General features: G+C 39.4%; 1 protein-coding gene across 5 annotated transcripts in view; it reads right to left on the bottom strand.

The window, feature by feature from the left end:
- Positions 1-847: 847 nt before the first annotated feature.
- The window catches only part of TMLHE (trimethyllysine hydroxylase, epsilon), a 69,669-nt gene continuing 52,882 nt past the window's right edge, over positions 848-17,634 (bottom strand). For 2 of the 5 annotated variants that reach the window (XM_079124537.1, XM_079124538.1), the window contains exons 5-8: positions 17,179-17,298; positions 14,032-14,268; positions 2,529-2,667; positions 848-1,660 (exon numbers count right to left, since the gene is read on the bottom strand). In XM_079124537.1, the coding sequence (XP_078980663.1) occupies positions 1,529-1,660; positions 2,529-2,667; positions 14,032-14,268; positions 17,179-17,298 (628 nt within the window). In that variant the 3' untranslated portion in view covers positions 848-1,528. Of the gene's footprint in view, positions 1,661-2,528; positions 2,668-3,712; positions 5,130-11,610; positions 11,916-14,031; positions 14,269-17,178; positions 17,299-17,634 lie in introns of those variants that run through there. The other 3 variants (XM_079124541.1, XM_079124540.1, XM_079124539.1) reach the window with 3 other exon arrangements.

Below are 17,634 nucleotides of genomic sequence, written 5' to 3'. Positions count from 1 at the left end.
GAATGGAACCACTGTAGGACCCAGCTATACCGCTCCTCAGTATTTACCCTAAAGAATTGAAGTCATCAAACTGTAACAATACAGGGATGAAACATTTTTACGATAACGGTAAGGTGATATTTCCTTTTTTCACTCCCATTTTCTCGTGAGTATCCAGAGCACTTTTCCAGAGGCCACACAACATGTGACGATGCTGTCTCTGATAGCTGAGGGATGTGTGCTTCTGTGTTCTTGAATTTTAGACATTTCTTACTCTTAATATCTAAGAGAATTATTATCAGTAGGTACAACCTAAACCCAAGACCTCTTTGAGATCCTCAGTAGTTTTTCAGGGTGTTAAGGTGCTTCTGCAGAGCAAACACTCTTCAGAGTGAAGAGACAACCTACACAATGGGAGAAACAACTATTTCCAAACCATACATGTGACGCAGGTTGATATCCAGCATTCATAAAGAACCCAAATAACTTGGTAGCCTGAAAGCAACCTGATTAAAATGGGCAATAGACCTAGGTCAGTGTGACTCAAAGGAAGACGTTCAGATGGCAAACAGAGACATGAAAACATGCTGAACAACACTAATCATCACAGCTATGCCAGACAACACTATGGTACCACCTGAAATACCACCTGAGCCCTCTAGAATGGCAGTGGTCAAGAAAAGTGTTGGTGAGGATGTGGAGAAAAAGGGACTCTTACACATTGTTGGTGGAAATGTAAGTCAGTACAGTGATGATGTATGACAGTATGGAGGATCCTTATGCAATTAAAGGTAGGTCTACCATATGATCCAGCTACCTCACTTCTGGTATGTATCCAAAGGAAATGATTATCAGCACACCAAAGAGATCCTTGTGTGGTCTTGTTTATTGCTGCATTATTCACAATAGCCGTGATATGGAATCAACCTGGATGCCCACGAAAAGATGAATGGATAAAGGAAATGTGGTACATATGTGCAATGGAATACTATTCAGTCATGAAAGAATGCTATCATTTATATAAAAATAGATGCAACTAGAGAACATTGTGTTAAGTGAAGTGAATCAGATAGGAAGACAAGTACCAAATGTTCTCCCTTGTGGATACTAAGACCAAAATTTTTGTGAATTGCTGACTTATCAGTATTTTGTCATTTCTAGGATGCATTTCATTCCAACTGTCCTGGTCCGAAGAAAAATTTACCTACTCAGTATTATTGCTTTGATTTCAATATGGAGAAGCAAATAAATTTTCTATATTTCTGAAGCATAGTGACCAGAATTATCTCAAAAGTTTTAGAAAACATGCAGGCTCCTGTTACAGCTTAGGGGAGAGATCTACCCCACTAGAGGGTTCTGAGATACATTAGGTATCTCAGAAGCCCCTCCTCTCTCTAACACGTTCCCATGCTAGAGAAAGGGGCAGCTTCTGCTTCGTGGGGATGGGACAAAGAGACAACACAAAGTAGATTCTGACACCGTATTCTGCTGATAAGAAATTCTGGTAGCCAAGGTGCCAGTTACGTTCATAATCCCAATGCTGTCAAACTTAAGCCTGAAGCCCCAAGAGACGAGCAGTGTTTAAGACATCATCTCTTGTTAAATAGCAGCCACAGAGTTGGCGGTAGCCAGTGAAGGATTCCCTGCCATGTAGGACTCGCCAGTTGTCTATAAATAGGACCTGTGGATGAATAAAAAGAGAAAACACCATCAGAACAAGGTGAAACCCACAGAACCCTAAATCAGAAGAGATCATTTAAAAGAAAAGCTTTAGGTTGTTCTATGGTTATATTCTGTGCGATATTTTTATTTTTAAACTACACAGACTTTTGGAAGCCTAGATGTGTATAACTCTGTAGCAGGATAAATGGAAGTTACAAAGGCAATAGTCGGTAGTAAGCAGGCCCTGCATTTGAGGGGTTTGTGTTTCTTGAGTAATTGTTCTTTTGAAAGCAAACCATGTAATTGGTTTCTTTCTTTTTCTTTTCTAATTCTTACTCTATACTTTCGCAAAGGGTTAAACTATTTTATTGTGTTGCATGAAGAGATTCTTCATCCAGAGGAAATACAGATGAAAAAAAAAATGGAATCATGAAGGTGCAGGGGCTCTTAGGGATCACCTAGTTAAATCCCCTCATCATTCACATTGAGTCGCAGATGTCAGAGATGGGGTGGGGCCTGCTCCCAGGTCATTCAGTGAGTGAGTGGCAGGAGCATGGCCAACACCCAGGACTTTTTTCTGTTTCCTTTGCGACATCATGACACACATTAAACAGGTACCCTTTATTTATTTACCCATATTTTTTATTTTTGGGTACTAGGGATTGAACCCAGGCTGCTTTACCACTGAGTTCCATCCCCAGCCCTTTTCATTTTTTAAGTTTTTGAGACAGGGTCTCACTAAGTGGCTGAGGCTGGCCTTGAACTTGCAGTCCTCCTGCCTCAGCCTCCCGAGTCACTGGGATTACAGGCTTGCACCACCGTGCCCGGCTTTCTTCACTGCTTCTCTGTAACAAGCTTATTTGACATCTTTAGAGTTTAGGACCTACCCTCCCAGGCTTTAGTTTGACCCAAAGCTCATTCTCAGGTCTCCTCAACTCAATTGTTAGAGTCCGGTGTGCTGTATACCAGCGATGAACGACATCATAAGGTACAGTGTTGATGACAGCTCGGTCATAGTTGTTGTACCTAACAGAATTGTGGGAAAGAAAGATCTCAAACACACGATAAAGACATCGGTTGCTTATTGAACTACTTTATATATGGCTTTCTCTGCATTCACTACTTGTTCTACGGATGAGCTGACAATAGGTCAACATTCTCTTAGGTGTACAGGATTGGAGAGAGGACCTCTTCTGCCTGCTGATCATATTTTGTTTTTCTCTGTAGAACCTGGGCACAGGGGATAGAAGCTAAGTTCCAGTTGGTTTTTCCCATCTTAGGATATGATGTTTTATCTAACACATATTTCATGGAGTAAGTCCTTCTTGGTCAAAGTTCATGGAAGCATTGGGGAAAGATCTGAGCTTGCCCCTCATCAAGCTGAGATGGGCAAGGTAGGCTGTATTAACAAAGCTTTCTTTTTAATGACTTATACCTTCTCATGTGTCTCCCTTTGTGGGAGAAATGCCAGCTATAACCTCGTGTACGGTTCACCCAAGGATCTCCATGAATTCATTCAATACTAGCATTTATATGAGCCTGTGCTACATGCAAGAAAGTGTGTCAGGCACTAAACACACAATGATGAACATGGCGGATGTGATCCCAAACTTTGCGCAGTTTATGTTCTATTAAGGAAGATAAATGATAAGCTAGAAACGAATACATAAATAATTTCAGCTAGTTGCAGATGGTAAGAAGAAAAGTCGGTGTTATGTGTTTAAGCATGCCTGCGAAATCTATTTCAGATGGGGTGCTGAGTGCTGAGCTTTTTTAAAAAAAAGAAGTGACATTGGAGCTGGTACCTGGGTGATGAGAGACCAGCAATTCAACCGGCTGAGGGAAGAGTGTTCCAGGCAGAGGGAATAGCAAGTACAAAGTTGTGGGGGTAGAAAGGCATTTTATTGTGTTTGCAGAACAACAAGAAGGCCATGTGGCTGGTGGTGAGTAAGCGAGGGGGGTCATGGTGGGAGGAATGATGCAAAGGAAGTTGCCAGGGGTCAGACAATGTGTAACCATGCAGATCACAGTAAGGACTTTGGATTTTTTTTTGTGTGTGTGAGCACCATGGGAAGCCACTGGAATACCCTAGCTTGGATAATGGATTTCTGTTGTGGCTAAGACAAATTAACTTTTTTTTTTTTTCATTAAAATATGTTTTATTTTTATAGACCGCATTTTGATGCATTGTACACAAATGGGGTACAAATTAACTTTTTACTGAAGTATAACACACACACACACACACAGAGAAATACATCTTGATGAATTTTCATGACGAGATCACATCTCTATCACTACCATCCAGATATAAATAAGTAATTAACTAGAAGCCCATAACCTTTCCTCATGGCCCTCCAGTCATGCCCCTTCCCCTACCCAAGGGGAACTACTATCCCAACTTCTGTTGCCAAAGATAAGCATTTACTGTTTATGAGAAACAGAACTTTATATAAATGGAATCATACATATCGACTACATCCTTATTGACATCTATGTGTATCTACACGCATCTTCATACATATCTACAATATCTTGTCTTTTGTATCTAGTTTCCTTCATTTAGTATTAGATTGAGGACATCGTTGTTTAGCAGTAGTTTGTTCATCCTTGGTGCTGTATAGAATCTAATTTTGTGAGCACAGCACGGTTTATTTATCCATTGTACTGTTGGTGAATATCTGAGTAGTTTCCAGTTTGGAAGCACTACAAATAGGGCTGCTGTGAACAGTCTCTTACATTGCCTTTTGGTGAACATCTGTACTCACTTCTGTTTGATAAACTCTGAAGATGTGGAATTTCTGGGTCATAAGTATGGGTATGCTCAGCTTGAGCAGACACTGGCAAAGAAGCTCTTTGCAAAGAGAAATAAACATCCAGTGGTCCCCTTCTTGGGTATCAGAGAATGCTGGTTGGTTTTAGTACATAGCACAATCAAAGCCAATATTCTTAGTTTTCCCATATGTAAAATGAGCATAGTAACACCTGCTTAGTGGATCTCATAGGGATACCATGAAAATCACATGAAAGAATGTAACAGTGCTTCCTCCCAGGTTTTGAGGAGCCATGCCCAGAGGGAGAATAGGGTGAGGAAGCATAGTCTTCACCAGTCTTGACCCCCATTGCTACTTCCAGAAACTTCCAGGGCTGTGTTAGGTACTTCCATGAATATTTCATTCACTCCTTTCACGATTCCAGAAGGGAAGGAATTGTTAACTTCCTTTTAGACGTTAGGAAACTGGAAAGTCAGATTAAACGTGTCACAGGGCTCATATAAGTAGCAGACAGGTTTTAAATTCAGGTTTCCCTAATACTTTGACTCATTGTTTATACCTGAGAACAGAAGACCAATGTAATTTCTGTGTACAGTTTTTCCTTAAGACAATTTTTTAACAGATCACGACTGCAGTCTCCTGGCTTCAGATGGAGATTTACAGTTTATGAACGTCTCCATATGTAATATCTTATTGACCCTCTGTGTTATAATCCTGTGAGGCAAGGAATATAGCTATTATTATTATCTTACTTTATAGATAAGAAAAAAATAATGACAAAGCCCTGTGATTTGCCCAAGGCCACATGGGATCTAGTATTAACTTTTTATATGAGATGATGTTGTTTCCTAAGGCCACTAACAGGAAGCAGCCAGTAAAGTCTATTACAAACTAGCAAAATAGCTGTGTAATGTTCTTTTGATTAAAATGAGACTATTCCTGGGTTTTTGCACAAAGTGATGTCATCATATTATTGTGTAACTTTTCTTCTTCTTTTTTTATTTTTAATTTTTCCTGCTTTGATGTGAGGCAATAGAGGCCTGGGAGTAAAGGGAAGAAAACAAAGCAAGAATTTATTTGATAGGAAAAGCCATCCCTCTTATTACTTGCAAATATTTTCCAAGTAAAGAGAGCTCAGTGATTGAATAGCAGTTGCATTTGAAGGACTTGAGCAAAAAGATGGCTCTTTGAAGTGACCAACCAAACTGATAAACTCCTAGCTAGTCAGAACAGGAAAAAGAAAAACAAAAACACGGAGTAAAATTTACCAGTATAAAGAATCTGGCATTACTATAGAATCTATAGATGTGAAAATAGTAAGAAAATGTTATGAATGAATTTATGACTGCATACTGAATTTATGAATTTATGACTGAAAACTTAGATAAAATGTACAAATTTCTTGAAAGAAGCACCAACTAAAGATTAAACAAAGATCTTATTAGCTCTCTGTAGATGAAAAAAGGTTGAACTTAATGTCCAAAACCCTCCCCAGAAGTAAACTCCATCCTTAGAGAATTTCCCTGGTGAACTCTAACAAACATTTGAGTATTGTGTTATAAACGAAAGGTGATGGGCACTGTAATCGGATGGAGCACCCTTACAATTGAAGAATATAGCATTACGGCACAAACTCTTTGGTAAACTGAATTTTACCAGGTCAGGGTGATACCAAAATGTGACAAAACTCATTATGAGAAAAGAAAACTGGAGACCAATGTCCCCTGGAAACTGGATGCAAAGTTATCACTTAAGCTGAAACCAGCTATGTATATATGTCAGTTACCAATTCATTGCCTCTCAGTTCCAAAGGCACCTTTCTGTATATGCTCCTGATAAATAAGAACCCCACTTCCTTCATAGTAAGCACAATGTTAAGCTTTCTCTGTAGAGAGTGCTGCAAGGACACTAAAAGAAGAAGACCTTTCCCTGCTGTTTCTGGCCCTGTCCAGGATTCTGTACTGTGAGTGTGAAGACATCTGCTAGAGCCAACTCCAGCCTCTCAGTCAGAACTTGGTCCCCATGCTACTACGTAGCCTCAGTTGGGTGATAACCTTTCCACAGACCTCTTGTCGTGATAAACCAGAGAGCCCCCATCACAGCCTGCCGGTAGCTGCCTATCTACAGCTGCTGCCTGTAGCCTTACCTGCTTGGACTCTCTGGGCAAGCCCCTTCTTGAACTGCGCACGGCCTCCTACGTCCTGCAGTGATACGCACTGAGAAGACATTCTTTCTGCAAGGTCTCACCCCTCACCCCCACCCCATGCAACCCATGTGCTCTGAAGTCTTCCTGCTCTCATGTGCACCCAGACTTCCATGGCACACTCAAGCTATCAGTTGCTGATTGCCTGCCTCCCTCCTTCCATTCCAGAGGGTGGTCTATTGTTTGCTCAGAAACTCCAGGTCAGCTTTGGCCTGGCCAAACAAGAAAATGGCTCTGCTATCAGGCAGCTGAAGCACACCACTCATTCTTGAAGGTCTGAACCTTCCAGGTTTATCCAGGTTTATCCTTCCTTACCTATTTGGCCTCAGCCCTCAAGCACTCTACTGATTTTCCTTTTATTTTGTACTCACTATTTTATCACAGTTCCTAAATATTTATGTTAATAGTCCCTGTTTAACTTACTGTGTGTTCTGCTGACTGGACTCACACACATGCACACATGCGTGTGTGTGTGTGTGTGTGTGTGTGTGTGTGTGTGTGTGTGTGTGCACATGCTAATGTATGCAAGCAGGGCTTACGCCAGCAGTTCGAGGTTGGTAACTGAGTGAGAAGTTCCAGCGTTCATCTCCCTGAAGGAGACACTAATGGAAACAACTGTTTATGCACCAAACTACCTCCACAAGAGCTAAGGAAGCCAGGTGGGACACCATAGCACCACAGTGCTGGGTTCAGTATAATCACAAGGTGCATCAAAGATGGCAGGAAGGAAAGAGTTGCCTGCATCACTCCTACCCCAACTCCAAACAGTGCAGCATGGGGAGAGGCGCCTCCCACATGGAGAAGGGGGAGGGATTTAAGTCCAGGTCTTAGACTTGAAACCTGCTACCAGTCCTGCTGGGGTGATACCCAGTGCCTGGCAGAGCCCATGATTCCTGTCCCCAGGCTAGTAGTCTCCATAAACTGAGCTGCTGGAATCAGGTTCGCCAAGGAGGCCAAGGGACTGTTTCCACTTACCCCTCCTCCAGTCTTAGGTAGCAGAAAAGGAGGCGAGACTCTACCTCCTGGGGAACAGAACAGAAGAGCAGCACACACCGACTTTGACTTTGAACTCAGTGTCTGGCCCACAGCCATGAGACCGAGCACCAGGTAGAAAACAAAGGCCTCCTATACCCAGGCCAGAGCTCTCAGGTGGAGCTCTTAGACCTTCCCTGGCACCTATGAGATAAACTCAGTTTAGCCTGCATCACTGTCAGCTGTGGTGTGAGAGTTGGTGCACCCCCGCAACAGTACAGGTCCCTGCATCTGAAAGACCCGTGTTATGGTTTGGATGTGAGGTGTCCCCCAGAAGCTCACACGTGAGACAACGCAAGAAGGTTCAGAGGAGAAATGACTGGGTTGTGAGACTCTTAACCCAATCAGTGAAAATCCCATGATAGGGATTAACTGAGTGGTAACTGGAGGCAGGTGGGGTGTGGCTGGAGGTGGAAATTGGCGGCGTGGCTTTGGGGTATATATGTTTTGTATCTGGGGACTGGAGTCTCTCTCTGCTTCCTGATCACCATGTGAGCCACTTCCCTCTGCCACAATCTTCTGCCATAATGTTCAGCCTCACCTCGATCCCCAAGGATTGCAGCCAGCCTTCTATGGACTAAGGCCTCTGAAACCATGAGCCCTCAAATAAACTTTTCCTTCTCTACAGTTGTTCTGGTTGGGTCCTTTTAGTCACGGCAGTGAAATAGCTGACTAAAACAACCCAGATGTGGTCCGGCTTAGCATCAGCTTGGACAGCCAAGGGACTGCCCCCACCAACACTACCCCAGCCTCGGGCAGCAGAATGAGAAGCAAAACCCTTCCCTCTGGGAGACGGGGCAGGAAAGTGAGCACAGGACCATGCTTGGAACTCAGTTTCCAGGCTTGTGAAACCTAACACTGAGGAGATCCTAAGAGCATCCACCCGCAGGCCGCTGCCTGAAAACAAAGCCTCTGGACCTACCCTGATGCCAGGGTGGACACAGCTCCTGCTAATCAGACCTCTTATTTTAGCCAGCATCACCTATGGCCATTTGCAGAGGTCTTGGGCCACGAGTCAACCTCAGCAGTAAAAAGCACATAGCAGAGTGAGTCTTGGTGCCACCCCAGTGTTGGGTTGGTCTCAGCAGGTTGTGGGCTCCAGATGTTATTTGGCATTGTAGTGTTGGTGGGCACGGGACTGCCCACCCTTTCCTCCCTCATGCCCAGGCAGCACAACATGGAGAGAGGAATTGTCTGCTGAGAGTAAGAAAAGGGAGGTAGGTGCCAAGTTTTGGCATAGGAGCCTGGGGCTGTTCGCTCCTCAGTGAGGCCGAAAACCTGGCAGAATCACATGGTACTTGAACACAGTACAGTGAATGTGGATGAGGCATGTGAGCCTACCCTGGCCACAGGTGGAGGCTAGCAGGTTCAGACCATTCTTCTTAGGCACTCTCCAAGTTCATGATGGACCACAAACCAACTGTGGGTTTGGGGCAAACCTGGACATGGGGTACCCTGTACTGCTGAAACATCAAAATCATATCAAGTATCTTTTCTAATTACAGGGCAACAAGATGAGAAACCAATAACAAGGAAGACTTTGGAAACTATACAAACACAAAAATTAAGCAGCTTACTCCTGAACAACCAATGGGTCAAGGAAGGAATTAAGAAGGAAATTTAAAAATGTCTTGGAAGAAATGAAAATGGAAACACAAATACCAAAACCTATGGGATATGACAAGAGCACTACCAAGAGAGAAGTTTATAGCAATTGACGCCTGCATCAAAAAAGTAGAAAGATGGGCTGGGGCTGGGGCTCAGTGGTAGAGCACTCACCTGGCGCGTGTGAGGCACTGGGTCTGATCCTCAGCACCGCATAAAAATAAATAAAACGAAGGTATTGTGTTTGTCTGCAACCCAAAAAAAAGTTTTAAAAAGCAGAAAGACCTCACACAAATGACCTATCACACACCTCAAAGAACTAGGAAAACAAGACAACCCAAAATTAGTAAAAGGATAGAAATAGTAAAGATCAGAGCAGGAATAAATGAAATAGAGATAAGATTACAAAAGGTCAACAAAATGAAGAGCCGATTCTCGGACAAGGTACACAAAATTGACAAACTCTCAGCTGGACGAACTAGGAAAAAAGAGAAGACTCCAATAAAATCTGAGACGAGACAGGAAAAATGAGAACTGACGCCACAGAAATACAAAGGACCATTAAGGAGTATTATGAACAATTAGATGCCAGAAATTTGATAATCCGGAACAAATGGGTAAATTCCTGAACACGTGCACCCTACCAAGATTGAATCATGAAGACAGAGAAAACCTGAACAGATCAATAATGAGTGTTGAGACTAATCGATGGTTTTTAAAAGTCACGTATCAAAGAAAAGGCCAGACAGCAAGGGAAACGATCAACAGAGTGAAGAGGCAAACCACAGAATGGGGAAAAAATGTTTGCAAACTATATACCTGACAAGGGGTTAATATCCATAATATATAAGGAACTCAACTCACTAGCAAAAAAGCAAATAACTGACTAAAGAATGGGCAATAGACATTCCTCAAAGGAAGATACACCAATGGCCCACAGGTGTATGAAAGGCTTAGCATCACTGACCATCAGGGAAATGAAAATCAAAACCACAATGAGGTATCATCTTGCTTTAGTTAGAATGGCTGTTGTCAAGAAGACAAAGAGGGACAAACGCTGGTGAAGACATGGAGAAAAAGGAACTCCTGGGCTTGGGGCTGTGGCTCCGTGGTAGAGTGCCTGCCTAGCATGTGCAAGGCCCTGGGTTCCATCCCCAGCACCTCAGGGGGAAAAAAGGAACTTCTATATACTGTTGGTTGGTGTAGATTGTTACAGCAATTATGTAGAACAGTATGGAGTTTCCTCCAAAAGTCAAAAACAAACCTACCCTATGACCCAGCTATCCCACTTCTGGGTGTATTTCCAAAGGAGCTAATATCAGCATACCAAAGACACACCTGTATGCTCTTGTCTATTGTTGAATTGTTCACAGTAGCTTAGATATGGGGTCCACCTGGATGCCCATGAATGGGTGAATGGATTAAGAAAACATGGTACATATCCACAATGGAATGCTATTCAGTCACAAAAAATAAAGAAAGAAAGAAATCCTATCACTTGACACAACATGGATGGAACTGCTGGAGAACATTAAGTGAAACAAGCCAGCACAGAAAGACAAATACCACATGATCTCACTTACATGTGGAATCTAAAACTGTTTTAAGTCACAGAAGTCAGTAGGAGAAGGGAGTCGAGGATTAGGGGAAGGGTTTGGGGAGATGTTGGTCAAAGGATGCAAAATCTGCTAGGCTGGAAGAAGCTGAAGAGCTCGATTGTATAACACGGGAAGTGTAGCTAATACCAATGTATTATATATTTGAAAATTGCTATGAGAGTAGATTGTTTTATATTTTCGCCGCAGGAAAATGATAGCATCTGTTAATGAGCTCAATGTAGCCACTGTACAATGTATACATATTTCAAAACAACACGTTGTCCATGACCAAGATATACAATTTTTACTCGTCAACTTAAAAATAAAGAATCGGAAAAAAAAGAAGATGCTTGAGTGGACAATAAGTGCATGAAAAGATGCTCAACGTCATTAGTCACCCAGAGAAATTCAAATCAATACCCCAAGAAGGTACCCCTCATAAGGGTTAAAATTGAAAGACTGAGAACATCAGGTATTGGCAAGGACACGGAGCAGATACAACTCATACATTGTTGGTGACAGTGGTGAAATGGTGAAACTGCTTTGGTAAAACTTGTTGCAACTGATTATGAAACGAAACACTCATAGACTCCCTGACCCAGCAGTTCCACTCCCCGGTATTATCCTGATGAACTGAAAATACATATTCACAAAAGCAGTTTTAAGTCATGTTTATAGCAGTTTTATTCATGATAACTCCGGAAACAGATCAGATGTTCATTCACAAAAGAATGGATTTAGTCCAAAATAGGCAAAACTAATATATGATGGTTAAATGATTAAACTGTGCTTTCCGTATGTATATGTAGGGTTTGACTGAGGAGGACTGTGAGGGTACTTCCTGATATATTATTTTAATGTCTTCTTTTTTGGAGTACTGGGGATTGAACTCAGGGGCACATAACCTCTGAGCCACCTCCCCAAACCTATTTTGTATTTTATTTAGAGACTGGGTCTCACTGAGTTGCTTAGTTCCTTGTTGCTGAGGCTGACTCTTTGAACTGGCGATCCTCCTGCTTCAGAGTCCCAAGCCACTGGGATTCCAGGTGTGCACCACAACACCTACTGACATATTATTTTACATATTGATAGGAGTTTGTGTCACATAGGTTTATGCATCTATCAGTCCTTTTTAAGTATATATTCTGTATTTTCACATCACTATATAAATTTTAACTCAATTTGTAAACAAATATTGAACTTTTATATAAATGTTAAAGTATTTTAGGCGTGTATGTACTCCTAGGTACAACATATTTTAGGATGCATCAAAATGTGATCAACATGGATGGCTAGAGGGATGGATAAATGGAGGAATAGGTGATAAAGGAAGCCTAGTAATATTTTGATTGTGGATCCAGTAGGAAGGTGTATGGTTTTTCCTTGTTAAATGTTTTTAACTTCTGTATGTTTAAAAATATTAATAGTGTTGGAAAAACTATTGAGAATCTACTCATTGTTTTAGGCAATGGGTATACAAGAAATGACTGAGGGAGAGTTTCCTAGAGGAACTTATTAAAAAAGTGAATTAGTATCAATATAGCTCCTTCTAAAAGCCAGGGGAAAAGATAGGGGAAACAATTTACTTTTATCTTCATAACAATAGGTATAGTAGGTATTATTATTATTTTTTAAAAATGTTTCCCCTCCTACCCCACACTTAGTAGGTATTATTATTGCAACTAGAAACTCATGAGCAATTGGATAAGCATGCTATTGAAAACATAAATCGATAAATGGCAGTCAAGATTTTACTTAACTCTATGTGATTATCATGCCTGTACTCTTTTTCATATGTCAAGTTTTGTAGTTGTCTGCACACTGCCTCTGTACTCCAAGAAGTTTTTATCAGCACTAGGGATTCAACCCAAGTGTTTGCACATACTATGCACATACTAGGCAAGCACTTCACTACTGAGTTAATCCCCAGATGTTGACTGCACTCTATACTTTCTTCCTTATTGATACCATAGATTTATTTTTATTAATTATCTTCTATGAGGATAAGAATTTTTTGAGGGCCACAATTTTTGTGGGTTTTGCTCACAGTTGCATGTCTAGGGTCAAGGACAGTACCTGTCTCTTGGTAGATGTTCAAGAAATATTTGTTGAGTAAACTGAATTAATGCACGGTAGCTTGCAATAAGTAAATATGAAGGGCAATTCAAATGCAAAACAGCATAAGAAAAAGCTTTGTTGCAAAATGGAAAATAATCAGCTGCAGAAACCTATACACAGGGAAGAATGTATGTGTAAAACCTGACTTGTACGGAGTGATGTTGGAAGAGTAAGACAGCATCAGATCGTGTAGAACATTCTAAGTCAAAAGGCACTAGTATTTCTCTGAAAGTCATTGAGGAGACATAGCAGGACTTAACACAGGAATGACAAAGTGTTGTATTTCAGAAAAATTGCTTTAGCTATAGCTCAAATAATGAATAGAAGGTGGCTGATTGTGGAAGTAAGGAGACCAGTCAAGACTTTAGCAATGGTACAGAACAGAGGTAACAGTGATCCCACATGGAAAGGTGGCACTGTGGACAGAAAATAGAAGATGATTTGAGAAAAATTTGGGAGGCAGAGTTGATGATGATGGCTGTATAGCGTGAGGGAGAGGGAAAAGCTAAAGGTGACTTATGTCTTCTGGTTTCTGCAGCTTGGTGGATGGTGGTGCCATTTAATGAAATGTGTGAAATAAGTGCAGGGGAAGGATTAAAATGAATGGAGATGATGAGTTCAGTTTTGAATATGACATATTTCATGATCCTACAAGATACCTAAGTGGTGATATCCAGGAGGCAATTGGATATATTGTTCAGGATCATTCATAAATCTGGGCTAGAGACAAAAATGTTGTCATCATGGCTTTGGATACCCTATCTGAGTGGTAACTGAGGTCAGTTTAATTAGTGGGATATTTTTATTTTAATAGATGTCTTCATTTTTAAAATTCTACCTCCAATACCTGCCCCTTCCCAAAATATAGTTTTCCTATGCTGTTGAACTATTTATTATTACATGGGAATTATAACAAGAATATAAATTGTTCTATAATAAAAATCTATAGAAGAGTAAGATTAAAATGTGGCAGATAAAAGGAACTTAGGAATTATCATTATATTGCAACATTGATATTTGGTATATACATTATACTGGAAGATAGTTATTTGGTACTCACCTGATCAAATAAAGCTCTTTATTCCATGGGTAGATATTTAAGACTGGCCCAACCCCAATCATGTGGTTGTGACATTCTCCAACATTTTCAATATATTCATGCTTCAATGGCACTTTGCTGAGGAGTTCAAATTGCTCAGGTGCCTTTTGAAGTACCTGTTCTGCTGCATAGAATCCATCTACTAACAGTGTCCTGCCACCTGTTCCTTCATGCTTAAGACAGTGAAACACTTGAATGCTAAGGAGGGAAAAGAAAATTCTTCTGTTCAATGGGATAGAAGAGAACACATCAAAATTCTAGAATATTATATAAGAAATGATTACTGAACCTATTTGTGTTTTCTTTTCATGAAGAAATTCCAATTTCTAATTGTTTTTTCATCACATCCAGTTGTACTTTTTTGTAATATTAATCATTAATGTGTTGTGAAATATTTATGCTGCTACAGGTTTCTTTTAAATATATCTAACATATATTGAAGCCTATATATGTCTGAGAATACAAGCATGAATAAGATACTGTAATAAAGTTGTATATGATATAAAATAAGTCCCATCAAAAAGAATTATTTATTTTAGTGGGGTGTTACATAATGAAATGTTTGAAGGAGTAAAGGAATGAGTTTGCTTAGTCTTAAAAATGAGGAAGAATTATATTGGAATAAGACGGAAGTAAAAAGAACATTCCAGGAAGAGAGAAAGCATGACCAAAGATATTGATGGAAAGCAACAAAGTATACTTAATGAAGAGAGTAAGAAGTTCCTATTGGCACAGCACAGAGAAATACAGAATGATTTTAAACTGTGAAATTCTATGGTCATATTAACATTTTAAAAAGACCACATGATGTTATGAAAAATGGACTGTTGGGAATGAAGATGACAGAAACTTGGAAAAAAATTTGGAGGATAAAGGACAAGCAAGAATCTAGAATGAGTCCTGATTTCTCACTTGTGCAGCTTTCAAGATCATAAGGGTATATACTAAGACAGAGAATGCAGGAAGATGTGCAATTGGATGGTAATGAGGAGGTATGGAAGGCTGAAGAAGTTCAGTTGACTATTTAACAGGAAAAGGGAAAGTGACTATTAAACTAAAGTAGAATTTTCAAATTAATGAGGGGAAGTAAAATTAATAATTAATTATTAATCAAATAAATAAAAATAATTAATAATTAATCAAATAAATAAAAATAAGGAAAAGAAAGCTGCAGAGAAAATAAGAAAGATGGAAGGAATAAAATAAAGTAGAAATGAACAGAAATACAATTAAAATGAGAAAGATCAGTTCTTGCCATGTTGAACTTTCTGTGAAACCTATAGCTCAGGAATATGTAGTAGCCAGTCAAAGATGAGAGTAGAGTTGAACAGAAGTAGATTGTGTAATCTATAGGTGACAAAGGCAAGAAGTTGGAAGAAGTCATTTGGAGAGATCATTTCAAGTATGAAAAAAGGGACAAATAGAAATCCTTGAAGAATAATAATAGGGCATGAAAAATGGAAAATCAGCCAGCAAAGGAGGCTGAGGAAAAATGGTCAGATATACATGAGAAAGCCCAGAAAAGCAGGGATATTTAAGAAGAGAAGCTAACAGCAATAAGACATTAGGTATGGAAAAGCTAAGATAGAAGAGAGAAATCCCCAAGGACGCTGGGAAGAATGACATCCAGCCCAAAGATAAGCTTTAGAAAGGACAAGGCATGTAACAATGCAAATGATGAGACTTATGATGATAATGACTAAAATAGTAATGATAATAGCAAATTTATTTATTGAAGAATTGCACTGGAATGAGATTGAAGTGAGGAGACAGCATTCCAGACAGAGAGAAAGCATGACCAAAGATACTGATTATTGGTTGATTGATTGATGATAGCTAATTTATTTATTGAACACTTGTGTTGGCAAGTATATGAAATGTTTTAAATTATATAATTTAATCTCTTAGCAATACTAATAGGTTAGTCTTATTACTAGTCCCATTTTACAGATAAAGAAACTGAAACAGAGATATTAACTTACTTGTCTACAATCACAAAACTAATGATATATATTCAAGCCAGTATGCAAATCCAGGTCTGGTCAATGTCATAACCTTACCTCTTATCCACTATTACTACAGTGCTAATATACTTGGTCTTTGCTGTTGATTGAAAAGGGTAAAATTAAAGGCACAAACAATTGCTTATTACTGGTGTTGGTCATAGAGGGAAGAGTTAGTATTAGAATCTCAACCCCTGCCTAGCTGCTTCTCATTTCAACTCCTCTTTCTTCTTTATACGTTTCCTAGAATGAGGATGCAGGGCTGTTGGTCTTTTGATATATTGATAATAATGATCAGAATCTCTGAAAGATGATTTATTCTTCCTTGCCTGAACAAAACATTTTAACTTCCAAACTCTTAAAGGAAATCAATGTAACCATAATCAATTATCACCCTCTCATACTATGTTTATAAATTCACATGTTCACTCACTTTACTAATATCTTTGTGTCTCAGGTTCATCATCTGTATGCAGAGGCAAGATAGACAATATCAAAATAACCACAGAGGTGCCTCTAATAAGTAACAAATGGTAGAAAAGTTATGATATTTATCATCTTTGTTTCAATAGCTACTGATTTGATGTGAAAAATAATTATATTTTCAGTCATTCATCCTCTCCAATTTCTTGTAAATCATGTTCAAATACTTATTGCTTCTCAGCCTTCTGACTAATATCAAGTGAAGATTCAAATACTTCTTAATATTATCCTCAAAACATCAGTGTTTACAGAACTGATCCCTCTGTAACATGATTTGAATGCAAGAAAACTGTACAAATACCAAAACTAATTAATGGTTAGCCAGTACATTTCTGGTAATTTATAATTATTTTGATTAAAAATGTAAATTTAACAAAATTAGAACTCCATTTGTGTGGTAAGGTAGAATTTCAATCACTAAAAATTTTATTCCTATGAGTCTAAAGAAGACCAAGCTAGTGTATTACAAAATGATCATGTTTCCAGGGAAAGAGAAAGAGAGTTATGCAAATCCATGGTAGTAGAAGTGATGTTGGTTCAAACAGAATAGAAAATGATTAAGAAATTGCTTAAGGCCATCACATATCAAAGATCCTACTCTGTAAAAGTTAAATACACCTACCCACAGGGCTCTTGAAAATAGGTAGTGTCAGTGTGCCGATCCAGAGCTAGCTTGGTGTATGCAGTGTCACCTCTTGAGAAGTCTGAAGTGAAATACCACATCCTCCCATAGATGGTTTCTCTATCAAATAAAATCAAGGAACACTTATTAGCTATTTGAAAATTTCCTTTTTGTCTTTAAAACTGTTTTCAATACTTTAGTTACTCACAAATAATAATAGAATTTTTGGTTCAAGATTGCCATCCATGAGGTGAAATTGACAATTAAACACATCACGTCTTAACAATTCTGTCACTGATTTATATTCTATGAGGTTGAGGGAGAAACTGTGGAAGTATAATGTATTCTGAAAGCTAAGAGAGTCATCATGTTTTGTTTACATACCTACTTTTAGTAGCCTTCATATTCAAGGTTATTCAAGGTTATTCAAGGTTATTCATAGAAAAAGATGATGCA

The sequence above is a fragment of the Sciurus vulgaris genome (assembly GCF_902686455.1).
Source record: "Sciurus vulgaris genome assembly, chromosome: X".
NCBI lineage: Eukaryota > Metazoa > Chordata > Mammalia > Rodentia > Sciuridae > Sciurus > Sciurus vulgaris.
The sequence above is the reverse complement of the archived record's forward strand: the minus strand, read 5'-3'. Positions and strand labels throughout refer to the sequence as shown.